This window comes from Muscardinus avellanarius (genome assembly GCF_963383645.1).
Source record: "Muscardinus avellanarius genome assembly, chromosome: 5".
NCBI classification, from domain to species: domain Eukaryota; kingdom Metazoa; phylum Chordata; class Mammalia; order Rodentia; family Gliridae; genus Muscardinus; species Muscardinus avellanarius.
Window position 1 is genome coordinate 77,511,210 of NC_137790.1, and position 14,208 is coordinate 77,525,417.

The 14,208-nt window shown below is 44.9% G+C and overlaps 1 protein-coding gene across 1 annotated transcript in view; it reads right to left on the bottom strand.

The window, feature by feature from the left end:
- BDH1 (3-hydroxybutyrate dehydrogenase 1) overlaps positions 1-11,921 on the bottom strand; it is a gene marked incomplete at its 3' end in the record, with an annotated part of 29,122 nt that extends 17,201 nt beyond the window's left edge. Inside the window, exon 1 of the mRNA XM_080695620.1 lies at positions 11,821-11,921. Within this exon, the coding sequence (XP_080551746.1) occupies positions 11,821-11,906 (86 nt within the window). The 5' untranslated portion in view covers positions 11,907-11,921. The remainder of the gene's footprint in view (positions 1-11,820) is intronic.
- Between the last annotated feature and the right edge of the window lie 2,287 nt (positions 11,922-14,208).

Below are 14,208 nucleotides of genomic sequence, written 5' to 3' on the forward strand. Positions count from 1 at the left end.
AATTCTCTGAAGATTAATCCAGATTGTTGTGTATATCAAGTTTTATTCTTTTTATTGCTAACTAGTGTTCCATAGCACGGGTATTTGTTTAATTACCTACTGAAGGATATCTGGATTGGTTAATTTGGAGCCACTATGAATAAAACTGCTATGAACATTCCTATACAGGTTTTTGTGCAAATGTTAAGTCTTTATTTCTCACAGGTAAACAAACACCCAGGGGTACAATTGTTGGGGGAATGTGGTTTTTGTGTGTTTAGTTTTTAAAAACTGCTCAAATGTTTACAGCTACAGAGTGACCGCAGCATACCATACTCCCAGTAGAAACTTAGGAATGACTAATTTTTCCATATCCTTGCCAGCATTTGGTGGTGTCACTATTTTTTATTTTAGCCATGTTGAAACCTGTATAATGATTATTTCACTGTGGCTTTAATTTACATTTCTTTAATGGCTAATGATGTTGAGCAACTTTCCATAGTATTTGATATCTGTCTTGGTTTGTGCTGACACCATATGTGGCTTATAAAATAGTAGAAATTTATTTCTCACAATTCTGGAGTCCAGGAAGTTAGCAGGTGCTAGTGGACTGTAAGGTGAGGGACAACTTCCTAGATAGAGCCACATTTTTACAATGTCACTTCACATGGTAAAAGGCACAAGAGGGGTGTCTTGGACCTCTTTCATAAGGTCACTAATCCCATCTGTGAGGGTCCCACTTTATGACCCAATAAAGGCCCTACCTTCTAATACCAACATCTAGCTATAAGGATTCCAACATTAATTTGGGTGGAACACAAACTTTCAGGCTACAGCACCACTTGTATATCCTCTTTGAATATACTTGTTTTGCCCATATTCTTTTTTTTTTTTTTTTGGTGGTACTGGGGTTCCTGGAAACCCTTCTACTTCCAGGTTACACTCCAGACCTATTTTATACTTTTTATTTGGAAACAGGGTCTCTTAAGCCAGCGCGGCTGGCTTTGTACTTGCACGATCCTCCTGTCTCCGCCTCCCAAGCGCGGGGCTTACAAGCGTGCGCAACCACGCCCGGCTTGTTTTGCCCATATTCTATGTAGGTTGTTTGTTCTTTCACTGTTGAATTTGGAGGAAAAAAAATTTTTTTTTCTTCTACGAGTCTGGGGATGGAACCCAGGGGCATTCAACCTCCAAGATACAGCCCCTGCCCTATTTTTTTATTCTTTATTTTGAAACCGGGACTCACTGCGTTGCAGAGGGCCTCACTAAGTAGCTGAGGCTGTCCGTGAACTGCAATCCTCCTATCTCAGCCTCCCGAATGCTGGGATTACAAGCGTGCGCCACCACGCCCGGCTTTGAGAATTCTTTAGACATTTTGCTAGTCCATGCTGGATGTGGTGGTATAGCCTGGGATCCTGGTACTTGGGAGGCTGAGACAGGGGGATCACAGGTTCAAGACCAGCCTCAGCAACTCAGTGAGGCCCTAATCAACCTAGCAAGACCCTTTTTCAAGAACAATTTTTTTGTGTGGTACTGGGAATGGAATCCAAGGGCATTTTACCTCCAAGCTACACCCCAGCCTTTTTAAAATTATTATTATTTCTTTTGAAACAGGGTCTCACTGAGTTGCAAAGGGCCTCACTAAATAGCTGGGGCTGTCCATGAGCCGTGATCCTTCTGTCTCAGCTTCCCAAATGCTGGGATTACAAGCGTGCGCCATCATGCCTGATTAAAAAGCAAAAATTCTTTTTAAAGGGCTAGGGTGTAGCTCAGAGGTAGAATGCCTCTGTGTTCAGTCTCTGGTAGCACCAAAGTAAAAATAAATAAATAAAAAAAGACACTGGTCCTTGCTTATATATGTATTATCACAGTTTTTTTCCTCTTAGTCTGTAATTTGCCTTTTTATCTTCTTATCAGGGTTTACTGCAGGGGAAAAAAAGTGTTTCATTTTTCATAAAGTCTGATTGATCAATTTTTCGTTTTACAGGTTATGCAGAACTCTTTGTCCAACCCCAGAATTCAAAGATTTGCTTCTATGTTTTCTTTTCTAAAAGTTCTATGGTTTTATGTTTTACATTTTAAATTCATGATCCATTTGAATTAGTTTTTGTATAAGATATGAGATATAGGTAGAGGGTAGTTTTATTGCCTATGAATTTCCAGTTACCCCAGCAAATCTTTTAAGTGTATGTTACTGAGGATTGAACCTAGGAACATTCTACCTCTGAGCTACACCCCAGCCCTATTTTTTATTCTTTATTTTGAAACCAAGGTCTCACTAAGTTGCAGAGGGTCTCAGTAAGTAGCTGAGGCTGGCCATGAACCTACAATTCTCCTGTCTCAGCTTCCCAAGTACTGGGATTACAAGAGTGCACCATCACACCTGGCTTACCCCATCAAATTTTGAAAATGTTCTCGTATCTCCAATGAATTACTTTTATACTTCTGCCAAAAGCCAGTTGGGTAGCTGGGTACAGTGATGCATGCCTAGAATTCTAGTACTTGGGAGGCTGAGACAGAAGCATCACAGGTTTGAGGCCAGCTTCAGCAATTTTGCAAGATTCTCAGCAACTTTATAAGACTGTCAAAACAAAAAGTAAAAAGGGCTGAGGGTATAGCTCAGAGGTAGAATGCCCCTGGGTTCAATCCCTAATCCAAAAAAAAAAAGAAGATAGAAAAAGGAAGAAAGACCTAACAAAAGACAAACCAGTTGGGCAAATTTGTGTGGGTCTAGTTCTAAATTTTCCATTCTGTTTCAAGGATTTATGTGTACCTACCTTATTTTTCTTTTTGATAGTTGTTTTAGCCATTCTATTTCCTTTGCTTTCCATATAGGTTTTAGAATAATCTTATTTTTATCTACAAAATATCTGACTGGTATTTTGATAGAAATTGTGCTGAACCTGTACAATCTAGTTGGGGGAACTCTACATCTTCACTTTGTTGATTCTCCCAATCCCTGAACATAGTATAGGTCTCCAATTATTTAGATCTTTGACTTCTTTCATCAGTGTTGTACATCTTATTTGTACCTAAAGTGTTCTCTGCACCCTCCCTCCCCCTCTCTCTTTCTCTCTTTCTCTTTCTCTCCCTTTCTCTCTCTCTCTCTCTCTCTCTCTCTCTCTCTCTCTCACACACACACACACACACACACACACACACACACATACACACGCCCCTCACATCTCTTATCTCTCAAGCTCTTGGTCCTGGAGTCTAACCTCAGGGCCCTCACATGGTAGGCAAATGTTCTACCACTGAGTTCCCCCACTCCATACACATGTTTTTGGAGTAATTATAAATTATATTATTTGAAATTTGAATGTTTACAGATTCATTGTTCATACATAGAAGTACAATCAGCCATATTACCTTGAATCTTGTAAACCTGTTAAGCTCACTTATTAGTTCTGGGAGTTTTTTGTGGATTCCTTATGTAAATATTCACATAGTCTACAAATTGGGAGAGTTTTGCTTCTTTTTTGATCTGTATGACTTTTTCATGAGTCTTGACTCTTTTTCTTGCCTTCCTCTCCTTGCTGGAACTTACAGCACTATGTTGGATGAGCAGTGAGAGAGAGCATCCATGTCTTGCTCCCATCTCACGGGCAAAGTATTCTGCCTCACACCAGTAAGTGTGATGTTAGTCCTCAGTCTACCGTAGGTAATATTTATTGAGTTCAGGAAGTTTCCCTCTGTATCTGTTTTTCTGAGAGGTTTTTATAAAATCATAAATGGCTATAAAATTTTGCCTTTTCTGCATTAATAAATAGGATCATATGATTTATATCTTCCTTAGCCCATTAATTGGGTAGAGGACTATGATTTTCAAATAATGAGCCATTCATATATCCCCAGAACAAACACATTTTGTTCATGGTTTATAATTGTTTAAATATTGCTGAATTTTATTTGTTAACATTTTCATGAGAAGTGTTGGTCTGTGGTTTCCTATTTTCTTCCTTTTTGGTACTGTGTTTGATTTTTGGAATGAGAATATACTCGCTGCACAAGATGAACTGGGCAGTGTGACTGTCGGGGGAGGTGGGAGTTTTGAGGCTCCCACCAGGCCTCCCCGACACTGGCTGGGAGGGGCTAGTGTCTCATTGCTGTTTTCTACAAGTATGGGAGAGGGTGTCTCAGTACTGATGGGTGATGGGGAAAGTCCCACCCCTCAGGAGCCTCCTCTGACACTTCTCCTCCCCCTGAAGCAGACAGGGGTCTCTTTTTATTGCAGGGTTACCATGACAGTTCTGGCTTCTCCTCGGCTTTCTCTAACACCACACCTGAGAGGATCAAGTCTAGGCTGCCCTGACCCTTGCCGGCAATGTCAGGAGAGGTTACATCCTTTTCTGTGGTGTCTGGCTGGGGCAGAACCATCACTAATTGCTTTCTGCCCCCTCGCTAGAGAGCAGGCTTTTGTTGGGGCTTTTCGTCTGAGCTCACTGACGCCTCAGTTGCTGGCTTCTTTGGCTTCACATCTGGGATGTATGAAGCAAAAAGAAAACCTTGAAAACTCACAACCGTGTCATTTTTTGGGCCTGTGGTCTCTGGCTGGTCTCCTTCTCTCTACCCTTGGAGTCTCTTCATGCTCATTATATATACTATCCAGGGTTTTTGGCTATACTTAGGAGGAGGAGAGGGAAAGTGCATTTATGCCAGAAGTGTACATTGTTACTTAGTTTATTTATTTATTGTGGTGCTGGACACTGAACCCAGGGCCTCGAGCATACTAAGCTCCACTCTACCACTGAGCTACGTCTCCTGCCCCGTGTTAGTTTTTAAATTAACATTAAGCCAATAATGACAAGTGGAGGCGGCAGTGTTACAGAGATGGTGAAAGGAGAAAAGAGATGGGATGTAGGTTTACATTATCTGTATGCCAGTTTTTTGCCATTTGACTTTTGTACCATGTAAATATATTACCTGTTTTAAACAGTATATTTTATCTGGGTACAGAGTCATGTGCCTGTAATCCCAGCTAGTTGGGAGGATGAGGCAGGAGGATGGCAAGTTCAAGGCCAGCTCGGGCAACTTAGAAACTTAGCCTATCTCAGAATAAAATCTGAAAAGGACTGGAAATGTAGACCAGTGGTAGAGCACCTGCCTAGCACGTGTAAAACCCTGGGTTCAATTCCCAGTACTGCATAAATACATAAACTGAGTTTTTAAAAACTACACAAAAAATGTGATCTCCAGGGCTGGGCTGGGGATGTGGCTCAGTTGTAGAACGCTGGCCTAGCATGTGCAAGGCCCTAAGTTCCATCCCTAGCACCACTGACAGAAAAAAAAAAAAGCTAAAAATCGTGAAAACTCAAGTGATATGTATGTTTGGGATCAGTTGACTACCTCCTATTTCTGTGTAAACTTGATAATCTCCATAAAAATAGAGTGTGATGGCAGAGGCCTGTAATCCCAGGGTTTGGGAGGCTGAGTCAGGAGGATTCCAGGCTTAAGACCAGACTCAGCAACTTAGTGAGACACTTAGCAACCTAGTGAGACCCTATTTCAAAACAATATATAAAAAGGACCAAGGCACAGTACAGAGATACAAGCCAGGCATGGTGACACATACCTGTAATCTCAGTATTTAGGAAGCTGAGACAGGAGGATTTTATGTTCAAAGTCAACCTCAGCAACTTAGTGAGATCCTATTTAAGAAAGAAAGAAAGAAAGAAAGAAAGAAAGAAAGAAAGAAAGAAAGAAAAAAAGAAAGAGAAAACAAAAGAAAAGAAAGGCTGGGGGTATAGTTCAGAGGTAGAGTGCCCCTGGGCTCAATCCCTAGTACCAACCAACCAACCAACCAACCAACCAATCAACCAACCAAAAAACAAACATATACTTACATAAAAACATAAAATTACTGGGAAGGGGCTGGGAATATAGCTCAGTGGTAGAGCCTGTGCTTAGCGTGCATGAAACCTTGGGTTAGACCTCCAACACCATCGAAACAAAACAAAAAAATTATACGAAAGTTTTAAAAACGATTCTCACACCTGACTTCACCTCTAACCAATTAAATCGTAATCCCCAGCAGTGAGGCACAGAGGCTTTCTTTTTCCCACAATGTGCTAAGTGATTTTAGCACTGCCTCTGGCTGGGGCTGGAGCTCAGTGGTAGAGGGCAGATAGCATGTTCAAGGCCCCAGGAGTTAAGAATGAGAGTAGCAGGCCTTTTCCAACTGAGATTCAAGACCCATCCCCAGCACAGCAAAACATGAAGGAAAAAAAAAAAAATCCCCACTGCCTTAGAGGGGCAAACTCCACTTTTTCTACTTTTTCTGGTAGGGGCTTCTCTTTTGAGCATCTTGACTGTCAAAGCCCTAATCCCCAAGAACAAAATCAGCCCTAAACCATAGCCTAGATCAGCTATGGAGACTCTGTTACTTGCCTGCTTATCCCCATTCTTGTCATCTGCCACTCTGACAAAATCTGAATTACATCCTAGGGTTGCCCTGTGCTCAGCTCCAATGCTACTCGCTGACCACGCGACCCGCATTTGGCCAATGAGGTACAAGCAGAAGCCTGTGGTGACTGCCAGCATGGCTTTCCTGCCTTTCTTCCTTTCTCTGTGGTGCCTGGCTCCCCTGCCTGGGCTGCGGCTGGAGCTAGAGAAGTATGGTGAGGTGAGGTCAGAGCCGCCCTCAGGAGGACAGAGCCAAAAGAATCCAGGAGCTGGCTCCCTGAGGCCACACCATCCCTGGACTTCTGGGTGTTTCTGCTACTCTCAGTGGCAGCCCTCCTACCTGATAAGCTGGCTTACAGGGCTCAGCATGCCCGAGGGGTTAGCCCAAAGACCACAGGAGAAGACTGTGTGTCCCCGGAGGGTTCCCTCTGCTGGGCGACCTGAGAGCTTGCCAGGTTGGCAAGTGGCACAAGTTACAGGACAGCCAGTACCTTTTCCGAAGGGTGCCACCCCAAAGCAGTGGCTGCCAGATTGCAAGGACAAGAGTTTCCTGATTTCTGCCCTGACCCAGAAGCAGGATCAGAAGGGGCAGAAGAAAAGCCGTGTGACACTTCCCAGGGGTCATGGAAGAACCTGCTGTTCCTGGTATCCAAGAACTTGCTGGCCACATCTAAGAGGCCTCCTATGCTGGCCAGGGCATTAATTCTATTTTCTTTCCTGTCTTATCAATCTGCATTTCTATCCCTTTGTTCCCTTCAGGATCAGCAACAACAACCAGTAACCCAGCCTTCTGCTTAGAGAAGTCATTGAGTGAATCAGACAGGCTAAATCTAACAAGATGGACTTAGGAGGGACAAACAGCAGCACAGGTGCAGCTTGGGAGAAATGTGGTCTTACAGGAGCATCTGTGAAAGAAACGCAGTCATGAATCACAAGTGTGATGTGGCTGCCAAAAGAAGCTGTGTGAGCCCAGCTGGATAGTAAATAACCAGGATGAGGGGCATGAGCCCTTCTCCACTCTGCCTGGGTCAAACGCTCCTGGAGGGTGAGGTGCCGCGTAATAGTAAGAGGCTGGCAGAGCTGAGCCCTGGTGCATGTAACCAGGACCCAGAAGGTAATGTCTTGGGTGGGGAATGCATCTGTAAGCCACCTGCCCTGGGGGTGCCAGATCCAAAACCCTAGGGCTTTGCAGAGCCAGCAAGAAGAGCAGGTTGTCAAGCATCAGGACAGAGGCAGGGCCACATCGAGCCTCTCCTGGGGAGGTTCATCTGGACAGGGGCATGTGAACGGTGGCATCCTACTTGGACCCCCACACTTTAAGAAGGAGCACAGGCCAAATGAAGACCTGGATGCCAAGTAAGGAAACCAGGGAGATAGCAGTGAAATCCATGCAGAGGGAATAAGAGAAGGCAAGTATTCAGATGGCATGGGGTCTCCGGGAAGAGAGACTTGGCTTGTCCAGTGGGAATACAGAGGCAAACCCGGGGACATGGTGTGGCCTTTATAGGAGGAAAGATTTCTCCTTGGTGTGGAGGACAATACATGGAGCTATCCAAAGATAGGAATGATTAGTACTGACCTCCAGCACTGGACATGCTAATGCCCAAAGGCTTCAAGGTCACTTGTGAAGGGCACTCTCAGCTCTGTAGGACTGCCCTAGAGTTAGGACTGGAGTCTGAGGTCCTTTCCAACTGAGATTCAAGAAAACAATCAAGCCAACTTTTTTCCCATCATGGAGACCTCCTGTGTGATCCTCCACACAGCACTCACCTGCCGTGCCAGCCTCCTATGCACTTGGGTCTCCTCCTGGCCTCTGCTGATGCCTCCGCCCTGAGGATGTTTAACGCATCCAGACTCAGCTCTGCCTCTCACCTCACAGCTCATGCCCCTGAATCTACCCGGATTCCTTTCCAGTCCATCCAGAAGGTCCCCGTAATGCTTTTCTCTCCCCTCAAGTGAACTAGTCACCCAACTAAGGCCTCATTTCCTTTGAGGACAAACTTTTGTAAAAGTATTTTAACTTCCGTTGGGATTATATTCCCATCTACAAAAGTTATTTCCAAGCCAGGTGTGATGGTGCACAACTGTAATCCCAGTACTTGGGAGGCTGAGACAGGAGAATTGCAGGTTAAAGACCAGCCTCAGCAACCTAGAAAGACTCTATTTCAAAATAAAAAGATTAATAAGGCTGGGGGTGTAGCTTAGAGGTAGAGTGCCCCTGGATTCAATCCTCAATAACACACACACACACACACACACACATACACACACACACACACACACACACAGAAATTTCCAGAAAGCTCTACAAACTACTTTTGAGAAAGATTTTGACATTTTCTATAAATCATTTGCTTAAGGAAAAAAATTGAAAGGGGCAAATAACTGGGCAGGTTCATCATATACCTCAGCGAGGCACTAGTGTGGTGGCTCAGAGACTGCCAGCCAGCAATTCCAGGAAGAGAGAGGATGGGATGGGGGGGATGACTAATGGTGCTGGGCTCCTGACACCAGCAATGCGTGCCCTGGCCTGCTGGGACCAGGACTTCTGAAAGGCCAATATGTCTAGAAGGCTGTAGTGTGAGGACTTTCTTGCTGCTTCTTAGTGGGATTTCCAAAACCAAAGGCAAGCCGGGCGTGGTGGCGCACGCTTGTAATCCCAGCGCTTGGGAGGCTGAGACAGGAGGATCGCACAGGTTCGAAGCCAGCCTCAGTTACTTAGTAAGGCTCTCAGCAACTTAGTGAGACCCTGTTTCAAAATAAAGTATAAAATAGGTCTGGGAGTATAGCCCGGAGGTAGAAAAAAGCCCCTGGGTTCACCCCCAGTGCCACTCCCCCCCCAAAAAAAGAAAACCAAGGCAGCATACAGACCCGTGTGTGTGTGTGGGGGGGGAGTATTGGGGATTAAACCTAGGGGTATTCTACCTCTGAGCTACACCCCCAGCCCCCTTTTAAAATTTTTTTTGTTTTGTTTTGAAACAGGGTCTTGCTAGGTTTCTGAGAGTCTTGCCAAGTTGTTGAGGCTGGTCTCAAATGTGAACCTCTGGTCTCAGCCTCCTAAGTACTGTGATTACAAGCATGTGCCACCATACCCAGCTCACACAGCTTTTTTTTTAATCACTGAGGGTGTTTGTCAGAGATAAAACTGAATTGTACTTGGGCAAGAGATGTGCTTCCATGTTCAGAGCAAACGACAACACGGTGATTCCTGGCAGCAAACCCAACAGAACCAGAGCAATCCGGGGAAAGGTAACTCGTGCCCATGGAAACAGTGGCATGATTCAGGCCAAATTCTAAAGCAACCTTCCTGCCAAAGCCCTTGGACACCGAATCTGTGTGATGCTGTCCATTTCAAGAACTTAAAACTAATGAAACGCACAGAAATAAAAATGGATTTTTAAAAATATAATAATGCAGAAAATCACCTTCTTTCAAAAGTCTTTCAATAGAGCCTGGATTTCCTCTTGGGTGCTAAGGCCTCCTGCTGCTTCTGTTGGTGAGCTCTTGGAAACACCTCTCACATGGGTGACCTCGGGTAGCTAAAGCCCATCTCCAGGCTGAGCCTCTGCTCTGGAGCCCGTGCAAATGCACTTAAGCAAATGCTATGAAAAGTCTACCGACAAGCGCTTCTAAAGAGCTTTATCAAGTTGATGGATAATATCAACTTTCTGGGTGCTGAGATGATGAATTTAACCTGACATTGGGTTTCACTCCCCACAAATATAACAGAAAGAAAAAGGTATTTCTTATTTTTCCTTGCTCAGATTGCAGAGGAAGGAGGAAAATGCGGCAGCTGAGCCAACTGACTCTCCTTGGAGAAGCCATTAGAGAAGCTCTCAGAGAAGAGCTACCCCAGCATGGTGGTGAGTCCTGCATTTCCAGCACTCAGGAGGCCAAGGCAGAAGGACCGCTGAACCCAGGAGTTCAGGGCCAGTCTAGGCAATATAGTGAGACTATGTCTCAAACAAATAGAAAAAATCTGCTTGTTTAATTTGTACTTAAAGTTTTTGTTTTGTTTGTTTTTTGGTACTGGGGATTAAATTCAGGGGCATTCTACCCCCAAGCTACTTTTATGCCTCCAGCCCTTTTTATTTTTTATTCTGGAACATGATCTCGGTAGGTTGCTGAACATCTTGCTGAGTTGCTGAGGCTGGTTTGAACCGGTGATCCTCCTGTCTCAGCCCCCCAAGTATTAGGATTACAGGCGTGCACCACCACACCAGGCTAGTTTGTACTTAATTTAATCCTTCTTCTAAATTACAACAGCCCAGTGAATCCTCAGGACATTTTAGTTAACTGATTTTATGTGTCAAACTTTAAGTGACCAAAGAAATAAGCCACATGAACAAGCCTCCAATGGGATGTGCAGAGCAGGATGGAGCGAGTTCCTCGGTTCTAGAGGCTACTTGTCACCTGGATCTAGACACAAGGAAATATCATGCAAATCCAGGCTGAGAGACTTCTACAGAATAACTGGTATTCTTCCAGAAATTCAAAATCATGAGTGAAAAAGACCAAGGAATCACCCCTAGTAGGAAGAGATCAAGGAGACATGACAACTAAATGCAAAATGGGATTCAGGATTGTATCCTGGAAAGAAAAAGATGCACTGGTAGGACATCTGGTGAAATTTGAGTAAAGACTGATTAAAGTATCCCATCAAATGGCAATTTCTGGATTTTGATCATTAGGCTGTGGTTTTTTAAGATTTGAACATATGAGAAAGTTAGGTGAAGGGGATAGGAACCCTTTATACAATTTTTATGCAACTTTTGGATAAAAGTTCTAATGTTATTTCAAAATAAAAATGGTTTTAAAAGGCAGTTATGAGGCCAGCATGGTGGTACATCCTGTAATCCCAGCTACTTGGGAGGCTAAGGCAGGAGGATCACGAGTTCAAAACCAGGGTGAGCAACTCTGTCTCAAAATAAAAAATAAAAACAGATGGGCATGTTGCTCAGTGGCAGAGAGCCCCTGGATTCAATCCCTGTACTGGGGGCAGGAGGCGGGGAGAAAGAGGAAGAAAGGAAAAGAAAACACAGTAATAAAAGCTATTCTTCCTGAGAAGGCCTGTCTTCTGAAGATACCTCTGGGGTTCCTTTACTGGGAGCCAGCAGGTACTGAGACATCTTTAAGATCTACATTCATTTCCCAGGCATGGTGGCACATGCTTGTAGCCCCAGAATTCGAGAGGCTGAGACAGGAGGATCATGGTTTGTGGACAGCCTTCAGCTACTTAGGCCCTTTGCAACTCAGGGAGACCCTGTTTCAAAATAAAGAATTAAAAAATAGGGCTAGGAGTGTAGCTTGGAGGTAGAATGCCCATGGGTCCCATCCTCAGTACCCCACCCCCAACAAAAGATCTGGATTCACCACCAGCATCTCCCAGGTATGGAAAGCATGGCCCTCAAGGTCACTCCACTCTTGCTTGCTTACCTCGTTCCATTTTCTCTATCATAGACACTTAGGGTTTTTCCTGGGAGCCGTGACAGGGGTCTGGAGAGACGGGCAGCTAGCATCATGGCAGCAAGTGGTAGAACGGTTTGCTTCCTTTGGTGGTTCTGAAACAGAAAATACACCTTCAGCATTACCCTGCCGCACTTAGGGGCTGGGTCAGAGTGGCTGTTTTTCTTCCAGGTTGTTGTTAAAGTCAAACTGGGCTGGATATATCTGGCCCAGGTCCAGTCCCGGTACCAGGCAGGCCCCCCCTGCTCCCCTCTCAAGCTGTAGTCTTATTTGATGGAAAGTCAGGAGCCAGGGGCTCTGGACACCTGTGTTCTGTATCTGGCTGTGCCACTAACCTACTGAGCAATCATGGGTAAATCATCACCTACTTGTGACAGAGGAGGCTGGACCAGACCAGTGACCCACACACCTGGCTGCACAGCAACCACTGGGTGAACTGGGAACCCAGCCCTCAGGACGCTGACTCAGTGAGGCCTGTCTGGTGTCCGCGCGTCTCTGCAGTCCGTTTTTGCGGCCATACGACGTTTGGCTCATCTCTCTACCAACTGCTCCGCCCCCATTAACTTGGAGGTCTGGCTCTCAGGTAAATCACCAGAAACTCATTACAGCATGGATTTGGAAGCTACAAAATCAAAGATTCTTTATATTTAAAGCAGCTATAATCCCAGCTATTCGAGAGGCTGAGCCAGGAGGAGAACAAGTTCAAGGCCAGCCTGGGCAACTTAGTAAGACTGTCTCACACTTAAATTAAAAGGGCTGGGAGTATAGCTCAGTGGTAAATTGCTTTTCTAGCATGCAGGATGCCCTGGGTTCCATCCCCAGCACCACATACACACGGACACACAACACATACACACACATATAAAATGTCTCCCCTCCCTTCTCATTCAAGGTTAAATCAACCTATTGTGATAAAGTCACTTACCACTCCTGTCACCTCAAGGCTGCTTAGCACTTTGACTAGCTGGGCGTTATTTAGTGGTGATCAGCAGGCACTTTTGTTGCCTTCCTATTCTGGTTACCAGTGATCCCGTCCCGTGGAAGAGAAGGAAGGGGAGCCGGAGAGGAGAGCCGGAGGTGCCAAGGCACCCTGAGCCCTGAGAGCTGCTGTTCTCTTCCTGGCCAGTGGGTTCCAGCCTCTCCTTTGTGTACTTAGTATTGCCTGGGAGGCAGCTCCTTCCTAGTCCAGCCCAAATATAACTGATAAGCAGCCACCTAAGCCAGCAGTTCAGCATATCGGTCCTTTTTCTATTAATATAATTAAATATCTGACGGCCTTCAAATACAGGATTAAAAAAAAATCTGAGAATGGGTAACCTATAAAGAAAAGAGTTTGGCTCAAGGTTCTGGTCCTAGGTCAAGGGCCCGCATGTGGTGACAGTCTTCTTGCTGGGAGAGTTCCAAGGTGGCTCAGGGACATCACATGACAATGGGCGTGTGTGTGTGTGTGTGTGTGTGTGCGTGTTCTGGTTTCATTTTTCTTATAATGCCACCAGGATTCAATCATGAGGGTTCCATCTTGACCTTACCTAAGCCTAAAAAAGACTTTTTTCCTCTAAATACTACAAATGAACAGATGAGTTGTTTCCATCCGTGTGTGTGTGTGTGTGTGTGTGTGTGTGTGTGTGTGTTACTTAACACCTCACAATAAGGATTAAATTTCAACACCCAGACCCTTAGGGTATACATTCAAACCATACCAAACCACTGTGTCAGTAATAGATAATTAGCGAGCCACAGCAATGCTCACTGCAGGGGGAAGGCGGAGGTTTGAGGTGCTCCTTCTGTCTGATTCTCAGGAAAGGAAAACAAGCAGGGGTATCGGGTTTATTTTCTTTCCTAAAGATGCAGTGGACTGTGGTTGTACTCCCACACTCCACTCTCAGCACTGCAGCAAGGGAGATCTTGATAACACTGGCAGGTTATAAGTTGAAGCAACTCCCTTGCTTAAACCCCCTACCCTACCCCCTACCAGGCCTGCCTCCCTTCTAACCTCCCCCAGCCACCCTCGCTTGCACACTGTGCTGTGGCCTTCCTGAAGCTTGTCACTATCAGCTCTGTCCTGCACACCCTCTTCTGACCCATCAGGCTCTGAGTGGCCATCTCCAGTCCCCTGCTATGATTTGAACATAGTTTGTCACCTCCAAAACTCATGCTGAAATTTGATTGCCACTGTGGTGACCTCAGGAAGTGTGCCCTTTAAGAAGTGATTAGGTTGTTAAGAGGGATTAGTGGCTGTCTCAGTGAGTTCTCTCTCTGAATTTTTTTTTTTTTTTTTTTTTTGGTGGTACTAGGAGTAGAACCCAGGGGCTTTTCTACCTCCGGGCTATCCTCCCAGACCTATTTTATATTTTATTT